This window comes from Pagrus major, chromosome 2, assembly GCF_040436345.1.
Source record: "Pagrus major chromosome 2, Pma_NU_1.0".
NCBI classification, from domain to species: Eukaryota; Metazoa; Chordata; class Actinopteri; order Spariformes; family Sparidae; genus Pagrus; species Pagrus major.
In genome coordinates, this window is record NC_133216.1 from 30262447 (window position 1) to 30282293 (window position 19847).

The 19847-nt window shown below is 42.4% G+C and overlaps 1 protein-coding gene across 1 annotated transcript; it reads left to right on the forward strand.

The window, feature by feature from the left end:
- The first annotated feature begins 844 nt into the window (after positions 1–844).
- On the forward strand, positions 845–16617 carry LOC141014910 (A disintegrin and metalloproteinase with thrombospondin motifs 15-like). The gene is made up of 8 exons (XM_073488852.1): positions 845–1816; positions 4530–4662; positions 6053–6220; positions 12084–12367; positions 12459–12636; positions 13548–13723; positions 14697–14872; positions 15840–16617. Exons 1-8 carry the CDS (start codon positions 845–847, stop codon positions 16615–16617), a joined length of 2865 nt encoding a protein of 954 aa, XP_073344953.1.
- Positions 16618–19847: the final 3230 nt, after the last annotated feature.

Here is a 19847-nt window from a genome sequence, read left to right on the forward strand (position 1 = left end):
GTTTGGCGCACTGAAGCTCCACCGGAGCTCAGAGACAAACAGGTGTCGCTCTTTGCCCGCAGTTCACTTTGCATTTGTCTTCACACTTTCTCTGAAGCATGAAGAAAGATCATGTATTTATTCTAACATAGGTGTTACCCATCTGATGACGTTTAGTGTTTTTCTTTATTCATTCAACTTATTCATCTGTATTGTTGTTTGTTCTTTACACATTTTTTTTAAGGAAAAAGAAAAAGAAATCACATGAGATCTTTGGGTAAATTGTGGAGAATCTCAAAGGAACTTTCTGGATAGATAGGTAGATAGATAGATAGATAGATAGATAGATAGATAGATAGATAAATAAATAAATACAATGTTACATCATCAGGTTATCAGTTTGGAGTTATGGTGCATGTGCACTCGTTTAAAGCTTTGTGTCTTTGTGTGTCTGCTTTTGTCTCTTGTGTGTTTGCTCCCTGTTCGCAGTGAGTGCGGCCGGTGGGAGGGGGTGATGCTCCTGCTCCTGTCACACATGCTGTACAGCAACAATAATATTTGGAGAGTTACAAGTGGCTGCGGTCTGCAGCACAAACCAAGACGCATGACCAATGAGCTCTCTCTTGCGCACATACCCAGATCTCACTTGAAAGTGATCGTCGGTGTGTATGCGCGACTTTAAAGCTCAGCAGCTCAGAGAAGTTGGTGGCCAGAGTGGAAAAGGTGCAAGATGGGAATGAAGCTGGTGGGCAGTGCGGGTGCTTAGTTTTCCGAGGACGCACAAGCGGCGCTTCGTGCCATTGCGCACAACTTCTTGGGCTGAACAGCTGAATTACTGAGTGGACTTTTCAGAGCCGGAGCAGAGATGGCGATACTCATTAGTTCTCTGATTATCTTTACCAAATTCATGCTTTATTCCAAACTGACATACTGCATGGAGGTAGACTTCTGCATACCTGTTCGCGTGGATCATCAAAAGCATGAAAAGCATGTGCACCGGCGTGCGGAGCACATGAATGAAAGACTGATTGTTTTTAGACTAAGTGCATTCAAACAGGAATTTTACCTCCACCTCACGCCGGATTCTAGTTTCCTCGCACCGGGCAGCTTGCCGCCTGAGAGCGGCTCCTCAGCATCCAACGGCTCGGCCACCGCTGACCTCAGGGAATGCTTCTACTCCGGGGATGTCAACGCGGATCCGGACTCCTTCGCTGCGCTCAGCCTGTGTAAAGGTCTCCACGGAGGCTTCTCCTTCAATGGCATGGAGTATTTTATCAGCCAAAGCAGGACAGAAGACGCAGCAGCCGCGTCTGGATACATTCAGTCTTTCGACAGGACGCATGTCATCCGCCGCCGGGGACGCGCTGCGCACTCTGGCGGCAACTCCACCAGCAGGTGTGGAGTCACACCTGACACCAACTTCAACATTTCCCTGGAGAAATACAAGCACATGGGCGAGCTGGAGATTGATGGCTTAACTGAAACTGTGTTGAAGACCTTGGGGAGGTCCAAGAGGTTTGCCTCCATCCCCAGATTTGTGGAGGTGCTGGTGGTAGCAGATGAATCTATGGCTAAATTTCACGGGGATGACCTGAAGCATTACCTCCTGACCCTCATGTCAGTAGCAGCCAGGCTTTACAAGCACCCCAGCATTCTCAACTCAATAAACGTAGTGGTGGTGGGCTTCATGGTGATAAATGAAGCTGACAAGGGGCCGAAGGTTTCCAGTAATGCAGCTCTGACTCTGCGCAACTTCTGCTCCTGGCAGAAGAAGTTGAATAAACACAATGACAAGCACCCAGAGTACTGGGACACTGCCGTCCTGTTCACCAAACAGGTAAGCAGGGGAGGAGTGAGCTGCATCAAGTTCAGGTACAATGCATCACATTGGCTGCACAAACAATAAAATAGAAAACGTTGCACTCATACTTGTGCATGAGTAGATCCTGCGACAATGGGCCCCTGGCCTTGAGCACAGACATGTAAAAGCCCCCTGTCCCTTCTTCATATCAGAAAGACAACCAGACAGAGTTGTATAATGACTTCTCTTTCAGTAAAACTTTGCAGTGAAACAGAAATCTCAGAATCTCAGTGATACACACTCTTGTCATCACTTTACAGTCTCTTTGTTTTTGTTCCAATCTCTCCAGATGTACTCATTATGTGTCTCTTTGTTGATACTTTGCATCTTTGGGTTTGTTTTGTGTGTCTTCGTAATCATCTGAAATATTAGCTGTCACTTCACACAGAGGCCTGTGCCCTGTGTGCTCACTCAGTAATCCTGTGTGAACATGTGTGTTGGTCCGGCCTATCAACTACACACTTCTGCAAGTCTCCTTCATTTAGTTCAGTGAGTCACTGGAAAAGAGCCTCTGAGCCAGTTGTTTCCATGAAAGACCTCACCTCCGTCTGCCTCTGCAGAATAAGAACTGGGTCACTATCTGCCAATAAGGCACCTTCATAACAATCAGAATACTTTAATAGAATCTGATCAGAATCCAGATTCCTTCTTCATTCATTCAAACTGATGACTATAAATTGGCAATATCTGAAGCATTCAGCCTGATCACAGCTGTCAGATAATCCCATGTGGCCACCAGAGCTGTGACCACGAACTAGTGAATCCTTCTCCACAGTCACTAACTTCTCTCTGTCTCTCCCTCTCTGATGTCTGCTCGTCGGTGCTGGTCTGCTTTCCATTAGGTCCTGTTTGGCTCAGGCTGGTCCATTTGATACACGGCCTGTCTCCTTTACTGCATAGCAACATACAAAAACACTTCAAGATCAAAACAAGTGAAGAATGAATGTGAAGAATCACCCCAGTGCTGGGAAAGATCCCTTATTTACACTGAGGGCCATCATATGTCAGAAGGTCCAGGTCCGGTGTTGCTGTCCTTGTAGGGCACAATAAGTGCAGCTGCTCAGGAGGGAAAAAACTTGTAACAGGTTACGGAGAGCAAGTGGTGTGGTGTGCACATGGCTGGCAGAGGGTGCTTCTGGCATTGCTGTAAGCCAGGGTTAACAAGTTCATCATCTACTATGTGTTCATATTTACTTTGAACACTACAAAAGCACAGGGAAGTCATGTTGATTAAATATATTATCATAAGTCCTGACCAGAAATATTGAAACAGAGATGAAACACATTTTCAACAGATGTAACTTCTCCTGTCAGCCTTGAGACAGAACAAAGCAACCATCTTCCTGCTGAGTCAGCCATTTCCATTAATAATGAATAGCTCCTGAGGGAGATGCTAATGCCAGCATACTAACATGCTCAAAATGACATATTAACATGTGGTGCTGCTGTTAAGCAGGTATGATGTTCACCATGTTTTTATCTTATATTAGCATGTTAGCATGCTAACATTTGCTAATTAGCAAAAAACACAAACTACAGTTGAGGCTGATGGTGGTGCTAGACATAAGTTACAGTATCACCACAGGACTCGAGTCATTGTGACTTGGACTCAAGTTGATTCCAGTCACTTAGGACTTGAAACAACCTGTGATTTGACTCAACTTACCCAAGAAAAAAAGACTTGGGACTTGCTTTAGACTTGAGTCACATGTCTGATTTATCCTGAAGGGAACACCAGTGTCTGCACTAAATTTCATGGCAGTCCAACCAACAGATGTCAAGACATTTCCTCATTCCTTTACCTCATGGTGGCACTAGAGGAAGGCTCAGGGGAGTAGAGCGTTTAACAGTGACAAATCTTTATATGAATTTTCAGCATTTTGTCACCTAACTGGAACCAGTGTTTCCCATGGTAAGAGGACGACAATCCTCTTTTTTAGACCGATCGGTACGGCATTTCATTAATTCGTGATGATCTAGGTTAGCAACTTCATAGAGTGAAAACACTATTCTTTATTGAAAGTGCTGCCGGTGCATCAGTTTGTTAATAACACTGGTTCTGACGAGCACCGGAAGTATCACCCATAATCGTTTCCCCAGTAACCTCAACAGGAAACTCGTGGATATGGATTTTGTTAAAGGTCGGTGGAGTGAATTAATGGGAAATTCAGTGATTTGGGTTTATACTCTGCTGCTAGCATGATTGAAAAGATAATCCTACAGTCATGACACAAAACTGACGAAGATATTTATTTGAGGGAAATGTGGTGTTCTGATTCTGCCAGTCAACCCTGCAGAGAGATGGAGAGATAGCTAGAGAGTTAGTGGTAAACATGTCAAGACTGTCTTGGTTTTACTTTACCCTGGGCTGTGTGCCACAGGTGGGCCTCATCTAGTCCTCCTGAACTCTCTTCTTACATCTTTAACTAAACACCATGAGGAAATCTGTGGTGGCCTATCTCCCCTGACCCTCTGCTTCAGTATGTTTTAAGAACAGAGCAGCAATAAGCAAACCATAGTCCCATGTGCTTTGTATTAGTGCTCTTCACGGTCTGATCATTCTGTAGCTCGCGGCACAGCCATACAAAACATGTTTGGAACATGGCCTGAGTCCTATCAGATTTTTCAAGCTTCCCATGAGAATAAAGAGAAAGACTTCACAGTTAACACTTGTGTCTCTGTGTCACAGGATCTCTGCGGGGCTACAACCTGTGATACACTGGGGATGGCTGACGTTGGGACCATGTGCGACCCGAAGAGGAGCTGCTCTGTCATCGAAGATGATGGCCTGCCCTCGGCTTTCACAACTGCCCACGAACTTGGTGAGAAAGTTGGCCCGTTATTTATAAAATTGTGAGGAACATTGTTCATCAGAAGGGTCTGAACACTTACGTTATGCGTTGCAGATTTACGTTAATGTGCATTTGGCCTCGGAGTGAGATGTGCTCAGGGCAAGAGCTGCATATAACCTGAGCTTAAAATGTCAAAGGAATGCTGCAGGAAGCTTTGACAGATGTATACATGCATAATCAGAGTGGAAGCTGGCCTGGCCGGAGGGCTTTGCAACTTTCCTGATGATCTATATGGCTGTGGTTTTCAGTCGTGGTCCCAGAGCACTGCTGGGGTTCAGTCCTACCAGCTATTTCAGTACATTCACCTGATGTTCTGTTTGCAAATCAGCCCCTCATTAGATGGGCTCAATCAAAACCAGCTGGTCTCTGTGTAGAGAGAGATCCATGTTCAACATCACAGCTGCACAACGCTGGCAGCTGCAGATGGAGAGTGAGAGATAACAAGTTGAAAAATCAGAAGTTCAGTTGAATTCTATCTCATGATAACATTATACTACAATCCAGCTAGTCTGTGATGCAAGCTAGCAGTTTACAGCTGTTTGAGTCTTTGTGCTAAGCTAAGTTTACCAAAGCTAACAAGCATAATTTGCAAAATTATTCTTTCACAAAAAAACAAATCTCCTTACTGCAGCCTTGAATGACCTGTTTTGATATGGAAGGTGAAAATGGAAAAGGATCTGGAATTGAGAACTGCTAATCCTTCGTGGCATTACACTGCGTATATTGCAGTTTGACATACTCTTAAATCTCTCTAGCTAATAAGGCTAATCCTATCAACAATACAAGTGACAGTTTTTTTCTCACATTTGCAATAATCAGGGGTTGAGAGGGCTTTAAACAAAGCAAGAGTCATGCCTGAGACCAGATGCACAACAAACTCCTGAGCCCCCAAGAGAGGCATCGGTTTACACTGTGCTCATATATGTGAAGTAATTAAGTCTCATGATTTAATGTGCTGAAACACAGTTTATGTTTTTTTTTCTATTGGAAAGTACCACATGTTCATATTTGGGGAATAAAATGATTTCCATGGGAAATAAATTCCCCTGTTGGCCGGTTCAGAACCAGGATATATGCCACGCTGAATATTCCCATGCATAACTGCATTCCTGTCTGCTATGACATCATGTTCAAATCAGTCCAAGTTGAGTTCTCTTTGCCTTATACATACATGTGCTGGTGTCTGGTAAAAAGTTTCCCTTTGTGCTAGTATTCCCATATTTGACTGTCATCACCACAGAAACTTTGCTGTATTACTTACTGCTTAACGTGCTTTAAATCGTGGGACACTGAAAACAGAATAACTTGACTCTAACAAATACTTGACCTTCTGCCTCTCTTCCCACCCTCCATCCCTCAGGCCACGTCTTCAACATGCCCCACGACAATGTGAAAGCATGTGAGGAGGTATTTGGGAAGCTAAAGGACAACCACATGATGTCTCCCACACTGATTCAGATCGACAGGAGCAGGCCCTGGTCCGTGTGCAGCGCGGCCATCATTACTGAGTTCCTGGACAGAGGTCACGGTTAGTAAACACTTCCTGTCTGTGTCTCTGGACTAACAAATTCTGTCCAGGCTTCAAGCCCTCAGCTGGTTCAAATCTAACTGGACCCACAAGAAACAGACCAGGACTCTATTTGGTCATGGTTAAATTTGTCATTTCAATTTCAGCTTCAACTTGGAAGTCATAAAACATTCACACATGCCATATATTATAGTATTATTATAATACAAGGTTTTGGTTTAATGTATGGTTTATCCTGGTGGATGTAAGCCCAAAGAAAAAAAACACATTATTAGATGAAACAGACATTTTAAGTGTTATTATTATATAATTATTGAGTGTCTTTTTCTACAATAATTCTTACAAATTGGGGTCATGGAATAAAAAAGCCATAATGTGCTAATATCTTAAGGCAGCGCACTTCACATGAAATAAAACAGCGCAAGTCAACGGCAGGAGGATAAAACCTTCTACCAGCAAAATATCAACACGACTGACATGATGTCTAAGTTGATCAATCAACAAGAAAGGAGGACTTAAAGCTGCACAGTAGGTTAAGTCCCCGTGTGTAATGTGAAATGGATCACTAGTAATAATGAAAAGACCTGACTGTTTCCCTCAGCTCTACAGCTCTGATAAACCCACAAACGACCTGTTCAGCACCAGACAGACAGAGTCATGATCAGCTCCTGAACATGTTGGAGCGTTCAGCAGCTAAAGAAAAAGCTTTTCCCCTTGAATGTTGATGATGATGAAAACAGACTGTGAATGAGATTTATAATTTACAGGTGGTCAAAAACATCATTTCAGATTAATGCTAATGTTGCTGTGTGTCTGCTGGATGCGTAAACAGGCAACATGTTAGCAACATCAAGGCCACAATATGTCAACCATGTGATTGACACGTGTGCAGCAGTTGCCATCTCATAGTAAACATGTTGAAAAAAAAAACCTTGACCCATATTTTCGTTCGGAGACAAGTTCATGGTAAAATGTTGAAATGATGAAATAATTCTAAAGCATTTAAACTTCTGCTAAATGAGCTTGAAGCCTGGCAAGATGGATTTGTTAGATCACACAATCAGGTGATCTCATGAATCCAGCTGCCAACAAGGTAAAAATGAACTTTCATGTGATCAGAATCCAGTCAGTGTGCAACAACCAGTGACCAGTGAGTGCAACAATTATTAAACCTGGAAAAATCTGAGGATCTATTATTTCCTACATGTGATTCATGTATGCTGCTGATATACACTTTCCACTTCTACATTCAATGTAACATTCATAAGTGTATTAATATATCATGCAGCTTTTTCTCCTCAGTCGCTCATTTATGCCAAGTCTTTTTCTGTCTCTGTGTAAACTCCAGTAAGTGACTGTAAGTGGATTCTGTGTAATAGACAGAATTAAACACACCAGTTTATTACCTCCCCCCGACCAGTCCACTTACTGCAACAAGCAAATGAGCGTTGACTAAGTTTAACGCTCCGAAGCTATCACGACCGTCTTTTCTGCATGAGTCATTTGCTGAATCTAAACATGATCCGGTGCCTGCACTGTCTCACAGAGCTGCTGTTGTCCAGACTGAAGCCAGAGGGACTGAACAAACAGTACCAGCAGTTTCAAGATCATGCATTATTTAATGTCCAAATATTATCTGTCTGTGATCATACTGTGCAAACATGTTTTGCGATAACGATATTTTTCTGTGTGTTTTCTGAACATTTCATTATTGCTATAATAATATAAAGGTTACAGGGTGGTACAACCTTCAGTCATGATTTTACATGAACTCACCTGAGCACCCTTTGCTATGCATAAAAGTTTGTATTTTGCATCATATCTCCTGAAGCCAACATGATAACATAGAGATGGTGATGTCTACCCTGATGTTTGATGGCCAAGGATTACAATGATATGCAACATCATAAACGTTTCAGGTGGACAGTTAATGCTGAATTCAGCGACATTATGAGAAGGAAATGACAGTATCTGAGAACCTGGGTGAGACTTAATATCATGTCAGTTGCATGCATGTTGTGAAGATTTTTAAAGCTTAATCCTTTTATTCATTAACCCTGTTAACACAGTGACTGTAAAGAGTAGAACAGTATTCAATATATATATATATATATTTTAACCTTAATTTATTTCAGGCAGTTTCACTGAGAGCAATGCTCTCTTGTTCAGGAACGCTCTGATCACATTCACACCTGAAAGCTCCTCCGTACAACCACAGTCTGATCTGCCAGCCACTGTAGTAGTTGGGGTTAAGGGCCTTGCTCAAGGGCACCTCAGTGGTGATGATGGGGGAGGGGCAAGTGCTGCTGGTCCATGGATTAGGCTACCACTGCCCCCCAATATGACCTTAGCAACTTGACTCTTGAAGGTGTGTTGTTGAGATAAAAGTGAGGTTTGGTAAAACTGGAGACTGTCTTGCAGCGGGATCACACCTGCTGTGACATGAATGGTGCGGTGGAACAGATGACATTAGAGAACAAGTGAACTATACCAGGTTTAATGTTGTACACTCCTTGTTCTGGTGTGATCCTATCATAGGATGGTCTCTAGTTGTTTGTGAAAAAGTTGCAGGATTTGAAAGGATTCTGATCTGATCCTGAACCGGCCCTCTTCCTTCTAGACAAGTATGTGATCAGGAATGTTGATGACTTCAGCTTTCTCAACAAAATTACTATTACTGAGCAACCAAATCAGTTAGCTGCAGCTGTAGGCTCACATGTAACAAGTATGAACAGTAAGTTAAAGTAAAATTTGTTTTACTATTATCATATTAACAACATCATTGATTGGTGGAGTCTGAGGGTAGCACCAGGGGCGTTGTTGAGCCCCCCAAAGATGTCATGGACCTAAATCAATGAGACACTGAGGGAGGAGACACCTATTTAAAACCCTCCACCATCCAACACAGCTCCAGTTTAGAGGGGTCAACATGGTAATGGAATGGTAACTGGTGTATTCCCACTGCAAGATGGTCTCTATTTTCCTTCTCACAATGTAACAGAATTCAACATTAAGTGTTCACCTGAACAGTTTATGATGTAGTATATGGTATCACTGTAATCATTGACCTTTAAAACATCAGGGTAGACATCACCTTTTCTGTGTTATCATGTTTGGTTCAGGTGATATGATGCAAAATACATAATTCAGTTATGGCTGCCACGTGGCGTTTTTGTGATGGCTCCATCTCTGAAAATGGGCTTTTTATGATTTTTTTGTATATCTTCCGAACGATTATAGCAATAAGAATAGTGATCATCAATCTCTTCCATAGTGAAGAAAGAAGTTATGACAGGTGTGTTGTAAAAAAAGTTGGTGTGCATTCTTTTTGCACTATGAAGAAGGATAAGCCAGATATTCAATAAGTTTGTAATGAATGACAGGTTGTGTTGTCATGCAAAATAAACTTTTGGTTTAAAATTCAATTGAGACTTCACAAGGGTTAAAGGGCAAAATTGATAGTCAGGGACATTTAAAGGTTGATCCAGTAAAATGTTCCTCTCCATTGAAAATAACAAAAGTTAATTTCACTCTTTCATATTCTCTTCATTAATTTGTGGACCTATGAATCACAATGTCAAGGACTGTATGCAGGTGAAAGAAATCTTTGGTTAGCCACAAAAAGTACTATTTTCACCACATCAGTCAATTGATCACAAAATTACTCAGAAGTACGGATTTTATTTGTTTGTTTGAGATTTTTCATTGGTCCTTAGAGGACAATATGTGAGACATGGCCAGAAATTTTGCAAGAAACATTGAAAAGATGACCTAACATTATCAACAGAGAAACAACAGCACTGATGTTCTGTGTTGCAGAGATGTCTACTGAAGTTAGCATGCTAACCAGTTGGCCCCGGCCTGTGCAGTTCGCTAATACCGCTTTTTACAAAAACAGCCAGTTCACTACTTAGTCTAATAAGTCAACAAAATAAACTCACAAAATGTCACGAAAGGAAATATTTTGACACCTATTTTCCTAACTAAACAGAAAAATACAACCGTGCACCGTCTGACTTCAAGTTTCTCTCATTTACTGAACTAAGATGAGCTTAAAGTGATAGTTGGGGTCATATGTTGGGTTGTATGAGGTACTTATCTCTAGTCACTGTCAGCTCTCCCTCTGTGTGGAGAAGCAGCGTGTAGCACCGACAGGGAAGCAGAGCGTTGTACTGCTAAACAGCACCGACAGCAAGACGTATTTTAGCCACCTAAAAGAAGGCACAACTCAATATATATATATATCCGTTTAAGTGCTATATTTTGAACATTTTTGGCGCTTTACACTGCCGTCAGACAGCCGCTGAAAGTCCGACCCAAACAGCTGATCAGTAATACAGTGCACAGCAGCCACAGCTGTGCTTGTGTGTAGGAATACAGATGTTGTACGGTTGAGAGAATGTTGTGCCAAAGGAAAGGGCAGTCTGACGACAACATAAAGCACCAAAAATATTCAAAGTATAGCGTAGACTTAAACAGAAATATATTTTTTTAGGTGTGCTAAAATAAATCTTGCTGTCAGTACCGTTTAGCGGGATCATCCCTATGTTCCCCGGGTCCTATGTTCCCCGCTTTGTATGTGACGGGGGAACATAGGACCCTTTTTCTAAAAAAAGGGTCCCATGTTCCCCGCTGTTCACCCAAAGGGTCCTATGTTCCCCGCTGTGTATGTGACCGGGGAACATAAGACCCATTTTTAGAAAAAGGGTCCTATGTTCCCCGCTTTCCCCCAAAAGGGTTAGGGTTATGGTTAGTTACATAGGACCCTTTCTTAGAAAAAAGGTCCTATGTTCCCCGGCAACAGTGGGGAACATAGGACCCGGGGAACATAGGTACGCTCCCCCGTTTAGCAGTACAATGTTCTGCTTCCCTGTCGCTACTACACGCTGCTTCTCCACACGGGGCGAGTCTGTCTGTCTTCAAATTGGCCTCGGCGTGACTCTGTCTAGTCACAGTCTGGTGTGCAGCTTTGTTTTGTAGAGGTGGCTGAGCCCAGTTGAGCAGAGCCCCGATGCCCGCCGTGGCTCCCCCTGAGATTCGATGTTGTAATCCAGGCAGTGTACCTTCAGCCAACAGGGCCACTTAGCTCCACGTCTACCTGAGCTACTTACTAACGGCAGCTGGTCACTACAGCCAAAGAAAGCTGCAGCAAACGGTACGGTGAGCAGCTGTTAGCAGTTATTTAGCCCTTATAGTTTTGGAGCTACCTTACCTCTACCCTTCTGGCCATTTCTTAGAAATTACACCTTTAAAGCCGTATTAATTATTTTTTTGGCCACTTCTGCAAAGCAACAAGTTGCATACAAACACTGACATATGACAAACCTTATTATGTTGAGAGGGTGTTAAATGTGTTAGCTGTTACACATCCAGCAGACATACAACAACAGTTGTTGTTCATTTAGAGTTGTGTTCTGTCCACATCATACAGATGAGTTCAACTTTCAGCTTTACTAAAGCCAATGTATGATTTGTTCTCCAGCAAGACCTGAGGGAAGTATTTTGCTCTTTAGCTGCTACATGTTCACCAGGTAGTTACCAATGTTGTCCGTCTGCTGTTTGGTGCTGGACAGGTAGCATAAAGATACCAAAACGCTCCTGTTTGGGCTGGTGGGTTCGTCAAGCACCTTCCATTGTGAATTGAAAATACAAAAATAAAAATATAAATTAGTGCAGCTTCATGTTTTCAGTGTTTAAAAGGCTGATCAGCAGCAGCTGAGGACGACAGAAAACTACACTCAAATGAAAGAATGTCTGAACACTTGCACACGTCTAGTCATATAGTCACCTTGATTATAATATCCATATTAGTCAATGCAGCATCAGTCTGACTGTCTGCAGTGGTGTTGGTTTATTTCTGTAGGAGACTGTCTGCTGGACCAGCCTCAAAGGCAGCTGTCTCTCTCAGACAACCTGCCTGGTTCAAGCTACAGTCTGCATCGCCAGTGTGAGCTCGCCTTCGGCCCCGGCTCCAAGCCCTGCCCATACATGCAGCCCTGCTCCAAGCTGTGGTGCACCGGGAAGGCCCGCGGCCAGCTGGTCTGCCAAACCCGACACTTCCCTTGGGCGGACGGTACCAGCTGCAGCAATGGCAAGGTTTGCTACCGAGGAGCCTGCACTGAAAAGAACAGCACCATAGACATCAAGGTGAGAGACAGAAAGCACTGTCCTGTCCTGCCTGGTCATTTTTTCTATTACAGATTGATATACCAATGTGCCTGTTTTTCTTTTGTCCCAGGTGGATGGGCGGTGGGGGAAGTGGGGTGCTTTTGGAGACTGTTCCAGAAGTTGTGGTGGAGGAGTTCAGCTGGCCAAGAGAGAGTGTGACAACCCTGTCCCTGAGAATGGAGGCAAATTCTGCTACGGCCTTCGCATCAAATATCGCTCCTGTAACCTCAACCCTTGTCCTGAATCAGGTACACACATCTGATTGAGAACGTTCACCCAGGTCGACACGTGTTAAGAGCTGTCATTGACCATTCCCTGAACCTTTCCCTCAACAGCAATTGTCCAACAATACTTTAGCACAGCCTTTAAGCTTTGGCCGCATCAGCACATTGAAGCAGTGCACATGGAGTTGTAGTAAGAGCAATATTTGATATATGTATAGGTATTGAGTATAGAGGGTAGTTTCTTTATTTTAAGCCGATTAAAACACAGTGACAAGTGACCAACAATGTAAGCAATGGATTAAAGAGTGTTCATCCACCTTAATGTGTAAGCCCAATTGTTAGCGGGTCCGGTTGACACATTGCTTATGCTGTAAGCCTTTTCTCTTGTCATGTAAAAAGTAAAACATACACAGCATATAGGCTAAACTAAGGAGCCAGCAAATTTACAATGAAGATTCCCTTCAAGGGTTCCTATTTTAATATTAGTCAACTGAAGAAAGTCACTAGCCAGTGAATAAGATCTGTCAGCAATAGTTGTCATTTGGCCAGATATGAGGAGCTTCTATTCATCCATCCATTGTTCAGTCTATCCAGGGCTGGGTGGCAAGGACAAAGGACAGGGGCACTACTCAGAGCTCTCTCCAGATGTCCGTGCTCCTCACCCTGTTTCTAATGCTGAGCCCAGCCACCCATAACTCAATTTTGGCCACTATTTGGCTAATATCCTTTTGGTCTACCTGAAATTGATGACCCTTTATTTTAAAAATTACTATTATCATTGTAAACGCATATGTGCCATCCAAGAACAGAAAGCCGATGGGTTAAGCAACAGTGACCAAGAGTGCTGAGGCTTAGTGAGCGGTCAATTACGAGCTCGACAGTGTAGGAGTACAGTAGTTGTCAATCTATTCTAAGGGCTGCTTTTCCATCTCCAGGTAAGAGTTTCCGTGAGGAGCAGTGTGAGGCATTCAATGGCTTAAACCTAAACACCAACAGACTGGGTTCGTCTGTGGTTTGGGTTCCCAAGTACTCTGGCATCTCTCCCAAAGACAAATGCAAGCTCATCTGCCGTGCCAACGGGACTGGATACTTCTATGTCCTCGCTCCAAAGGTATGTAACCAATTTGCTGTGTGCACTCAACCATTCCTCATTGCAAACCTACCATCTGATTGTATCTGTTTCATCAACTGCTCACTTTTTCTAATAACTGAAAAAAATCATTAGTTAGACACCACAAATTATATTTATGAGACAGCCCTGTGGGTACGCTGTGTTAATAAAGTAGAGAAACTCCAATGAGCTCTGAAAAGTTTGGGCCAAATGACATATTGACTGCATTCACATTACCAGCAAATGATAATTACCCAACCATCTGGAGGCTGATGTGAGCCTGATAATTGCTAGATGTGGTGCAGCCTGTTGATGGTGCATAGAGCAATGCTGTCAGCTTTTATTATGCTGCTTGAATAAAAACCAGCCACACTAAGATCTGTCTGAGCTTAATGGTTATCAACTATTGTACTTGCTAATGCAGTCTGAATGTCTTGACATTGAACACCTCATCATGAGTCAAAACCTCATGGGAGGTGTAGTGAAAAACATTTAGGCAGAAATATTGAGCGTCTCTCGGTTCACAATGGTTGTGAACTCATCCACAGTGCAAGAAGTAACAGCCATTTCCATCAACAGCAGAGCAGTGAGAGTGGATGTGTTAGTGGCACTGATGAGAGCGGCTGCAGATAGATGGAGTGGTGAGGAAGTTAAACATGCAGGGAAAGTATCACCTCACAGCTGTGGCTTGTCAGCAACTATTTATGCAACCACCAAGGAAATAAGTGTGTAGCTGCAATCCAAGCCAACACCTTGTTTACACTAAAGGACACTGTACACGGTTGCTACTTTTGACTTTCTATTTATGTATCTCTTTGGTTCATGTTCGTTAAGTCAGAAGAATGAAGCATGCAAACATGATAGACCATTTATGTGGCAAACATTTCTGTCCAGCTCTTTCATTCTCTCCTTTGTTCCCACTGACATATGATCCATCTAAAGATCGCATGATGTGATGTCTCAAACCCTGCAGGTTGTGGATGGGACGCCCTGCTCTCCTGACACCTCAGCTGTATGTGTTCAAGGAAAATGCATTAAGGCAGGCTGTGATGGCAAGCTGGACTCCAACAGGAAGTTTGACAAGTGCGGTGTGTGTGGTGGGGACAACCAGGGCTGCAAGAAGGTCTCAGGAATGTTCACCAAACCTATGTGAGTAGCACAAAATGTACCGCGCTATAGTGTTACATCCAAAAGCCAACTTGGGTTCACAAAGTTCCCAAAGTAGTATCTCTGGAGCCATCGTACCTTGCCTACACACAAAACCAATGGAGAAGGAGCGTAGCCCTTTAACATGGCACTGTAAAGTGTTGAGAGGCCGTTTGAAATCTCCCCCAAATGTAACAACCCTTCAAGACCCTCATACATCATCAGTTGTCCTCAACAGTGTTTATGTACCGGACATTACATCCTGGTGTTATCACAATGCCATTTGACTTTTATCTGATGGATGTAGAAAAGCATGGACGCTCGCAGTTCATTCACTAATTCACACCATCAATCAAGTCAACAAATAACAAAGCACACTGCTTCATTACCTGGACTCTAGTAGTGCTTTATAGGCCATCATCATACAGGCCAGCATTCAGCGCTCCTACCTTGCCAGTATAACTTAAATTTTGGGCTAGAGACATGAGCAAACTATTGGAAACTCTTCTATTGTGATAAAGAAAAAGACCAAAATACATTGAAATGACACTTTGTCCTACCCCTCTATCACAACAAGAATCACGACACCCCGCGGTGTAAACGCACAGAACGGAGAGGTTTGGCTCAGTGGTAGGGACATGGGTACTATTGGGATTGGGCCCTTAGCCTAGCTTAGCTCAAAAACTGGAAGGAGAAAGAAACAGCTAGCCTAGCTAAGTTAAAATGTGTAAAAGTAAAAAATAGAAAAGACCAATTTAGAGTTATTGGACTATGTATTTTCTCTCTCTACAACAAACAAATATATGAAATTGATATTAATATTTGAGATTTTCTATGTAAGAACAAGTAAACAAGGATTGTCACTGTGATCCATTATCATGTAGAATTTCTTTTAGTCTCACTTCTTTTCTTTCTCACCAACAGCTACTCAGCACTGTTAATGTTATTCATCTCCACACTTCCTTTTCAGTCATGGCTACAACTTTGTGGTGACGCTGCCTGTTGGAGCTTCCAATATTGACGTCCGTCAGCGTGGCTATCGAGGAATGGTCAGTGATGAAAACTACTTAGCGGTAAAGAATCGCCACGGCAAGTACCTGCTGAACGGCAACTATGTGGTATCAGCTGTGGAGCGCGACCTGCTGGTGAGGGGCAGCTTACTGCGATATAGTGGCACCTCCACATCAGTGGAGATCCTTCAGGCCACCAGACCCCTGCAGGAGCCTCTGACTGTGGAGGTGCTCTCTGTGGGGAAGATGACTCCTCCCAGGGTGCGTTACTCCTTCTACATCGCCAAGGAGACCAAGGAAGAGAAGACACTGCGGAAAGAGGAGAGAAGTCACACAGCACAGAACAGCGTCTTGGCCGACAGTAATAGGGTCGAAGCTAAGAAGCAGATGATGGGTAAGAGGCCAGTCAGTCACTGGGTGACAGTAAGCTGGGATTCGTGCACAGTGACTTGTGGGAATGGACTGCAGAAGAGGCTGGTGCAGTGCCAGAGCATGGAGGGGCGTCCTGCGGTGGACTGTGACAGTGCTGACAGGCCTGTAGCAGTGAGAGCATGTGGGGATCCATGTCCCATGTGGGATGTAGGGACTTGGTCTCACTGCTCCAAGTCCTGTGGAAGGGGCTTTAAAAGGCGGCCAGTGCGCTGCATGGCCGAGAATGGTCTGAACCTACCCAGAGACCACTGCTCTGGAAGGAGGAAGCCTCAGGAACTGGACCTCTGCAACCTGAAGCCATGTTAGAGCAGAACAGACACAGACCAAGGACTCATTTTTGTCAGTCAAAGTGACAATTTGACATTAAACTTAACCCAAATCAGCGTGACGATTCCATGACTGTGTTGGGTGGAAAGATTTTCAAATGCAGCCTGGCTGTGTCTGAAGGACATCTGCTGCTCCGAAGGAAGTCAACGGAGACGGAGAACGACTCCCTCCATTATTTGAAAAGAGAGACATCTATTTAGAGAGAAAAGGAGAGCTGTCTTCTTGTAAACTGTCAAACCATCTGACTCGTGGTTAGTCTACCTCTACTATGAAAGATGACACAATGCCAGAGTGACAGAGGAGAAAAGATGCAGAGACAGTGATCACACACGTCTGCACACAAACATAGTTTGTTGGTATCGTTACATGTAAAGGGTGAGTCCACGAAGCATTGTGAGGAAAAACCTCAACACTCACACTGTGCAGTTGTCAACAGCAGATATCTCATCTGTGAATTGACATTTTTCTCCTTTTACTGAAGAATTCATCAAAATGTGAAACACAGTACTGTATCATTCATGCAGGTCCACACCGTTTCAACTGATTTTGTGTTGTCATTTTTCTTGATTCAGTGTCATTGGCTGTTGTGTGATGGCAATTACACTTCCATTCAGTCAGATCATCTTGACTAATATCTTCACAAGCTTTATAAACTTTCAAAAAATGAAAACCAGTCAACAATATATCCTTTGCACTTGATACAATCTTTATGATTTCCATTAATATCAAAGGGTTCCTCAATTTAACTTGTGACCAAAAATCTGAATATATTTTATTTTGCAAACGAAATTTAGATAGAGCTACAATGTTAGCACATTCTATGTAGTGGATCTGTGTCCGTTCTGTGTAAACTAAACTGACCGATGCTCAGCTATTTGTTCAATGTTGCCAAAGAGTTACAAAGAGCCTTAGTACTGTGAGACGCACCTCTCTGCTAGAGACTCTATAGAAGCATGGCTTGCTCAAAGTAGCCTCGCTTTATATTTCTGTCATCACCTCAGAGTTCATCTGACATTGTATCGTATTGTTTTGGCTGCAGCATACATATCTGCTCTGAAAATCACTTGCCTTGTGTTCTCCTTTGAGAACAAATCAGAAACCAAAAGGGAGAAATTTATATTTGACAGTTTTCAGTTTCATGGTGGTGCCCTCAAGGTTTCTTTAAAAGTAATACTGCCAAGTATTGATCTACATAGATAGAGAAGGCTGAGATGAAAAATAACAATTGTGATAATTCTCACAGAGACCTTTTTTTCTTCATTATAATAATAAAAACAACACACTGACATTATTTTACCACAAAAAGGGATGACTAAATGTGATTTCAGTTGGACTTTAAAGCAACATTTTGTAGAAATTTGTATTATGTGTGATTTGGTGAGTATATCTTCACTAATCAGAATAATTGTAATAATAGTCTAATGTCTATTCACAGAGTACTTTTCTAGTTTTAAAAAAGACAATGACAGGACATGAGCAGCATTAAGAAAAAGGTGCATGACATGAAAATCAGCAAACATACATAGTAGTAGTAGAAAATATAAAAAGGGGTGAACTCATAATGAAAGAACTAAAACATACCCATATATGGAAATTAGCTATGTAAAAATGCCATCCCACAATAAAAGACAGAAAATGAATTAGTTGTGAGGAAAAGGTACACAGTACTGTTAAACATTTCAAAGCAAAAAAAAAATTATCTGATGGGATGCTCAGTGGGAGGTTGACGAGGAACCAGCACAGCAAGAGTTTTCAACTGGTTTATACTGTATCCTCCCAGTCCCGGTCTCATGTGTCCATCAAAATCAGTCCTGAAAGATATTTACAGTGTATGTAGTAATTGGACCATAGGTCAACTGTCAGGACAAATAAACACATACACTAGTTATATGATATTACAGGCTGAGCTGTCACCCCCAAGTTCATGTTTGCTGTGTTGCTCTGAGTCAAATGCTTGTTGGCATCTGTCCTTCTGCTGCATGGCTGCTTCATCACCTCCAGACCTTAATGACAAGACATAATGTATATGTTGTGTATTTTTTTACATTTTACTGTCCCAGCCATCAAAATGTATATGGATTGATTATTTCTCTCTGGTATTACTTACTTACTTGGCCTGCCATATACACAAACAGACAAATGCTTGTAATCTCCATCATCCTTTGTGACATTAAAGAGAAAATCCACCCTAAAACAAAATCCTTCACCACACACACACACATATTGGTCTACTTTCTATTCAGTTTTTGTTGTTTTGAAGGGAATATTATTTTGCTGTTGCATTTTGAAATATGTATAGCTATGTAGAAAATGGATTAGCAGTCTGAAAAATATTTGGTAAAAGTCCAGTTTTGGTGACACACCCAAGATTCGCAGTACGAGGGTGTCTCTCTGGACCGTTCTACATGTTTTACAAGGTTCAACAATGGCAGAAATCTTCTGAGACTAAAACTTTCACTGCCTCCAATTCCAACATTCATCATAAAATAACAACGACAGACAATTATCACACAATAATAGATGATTATGTGTATTTAAAGGTGGAATTGTCCTTTAAACAGACGGTTCATATCACTCTTCATCTTCAGTCTGTTGTGGTTCAGAGGCCCAATTATACCATCTAAAAGATGGTATTGTATAGTTGTTTTTTTCTTTCTTTCACATCATGTACAGATAATGTTATTTTTTACTGTTGTCTTTTGTATTGTATACTATGTATACATCCATCTAACTGTATAAAATAAAGTATATATATAAGAATATAACCATATGCTGAATCCTGATTGATGATCCGTCTGAAACTTTGGGTTTTCAGGTATTAACCAGATATTTTACATTAAGACATTAAGGAAATATTACTGTAAGTCTATCCCACATCATCTGATGACAGACTGGATATCAGTAGAGACATCTATTGACTCTTGAACATCTCTCTTTGCTCCAGTAGTATCTGTTACACCACATTTCTGCTGTGCCATGCAGTCTTCTAACACATGAGACGAGACAGTCTTGATACCTCAGCTCTTCTCCAACTGAAGCATGGCCGCAGATGAAAACACATTCATTCATCCACTTTGGTATTCTGCTGATTTAAGCTCCGTTGTCCCGGCTGTACTGTAATAACACACCCAGTTTGTCCAGCGCCTGCCCAGTAAGCCTGATCTATTGTTGGACAGACGTCTCTCAGACTTGGACACCCTCACCCCAAG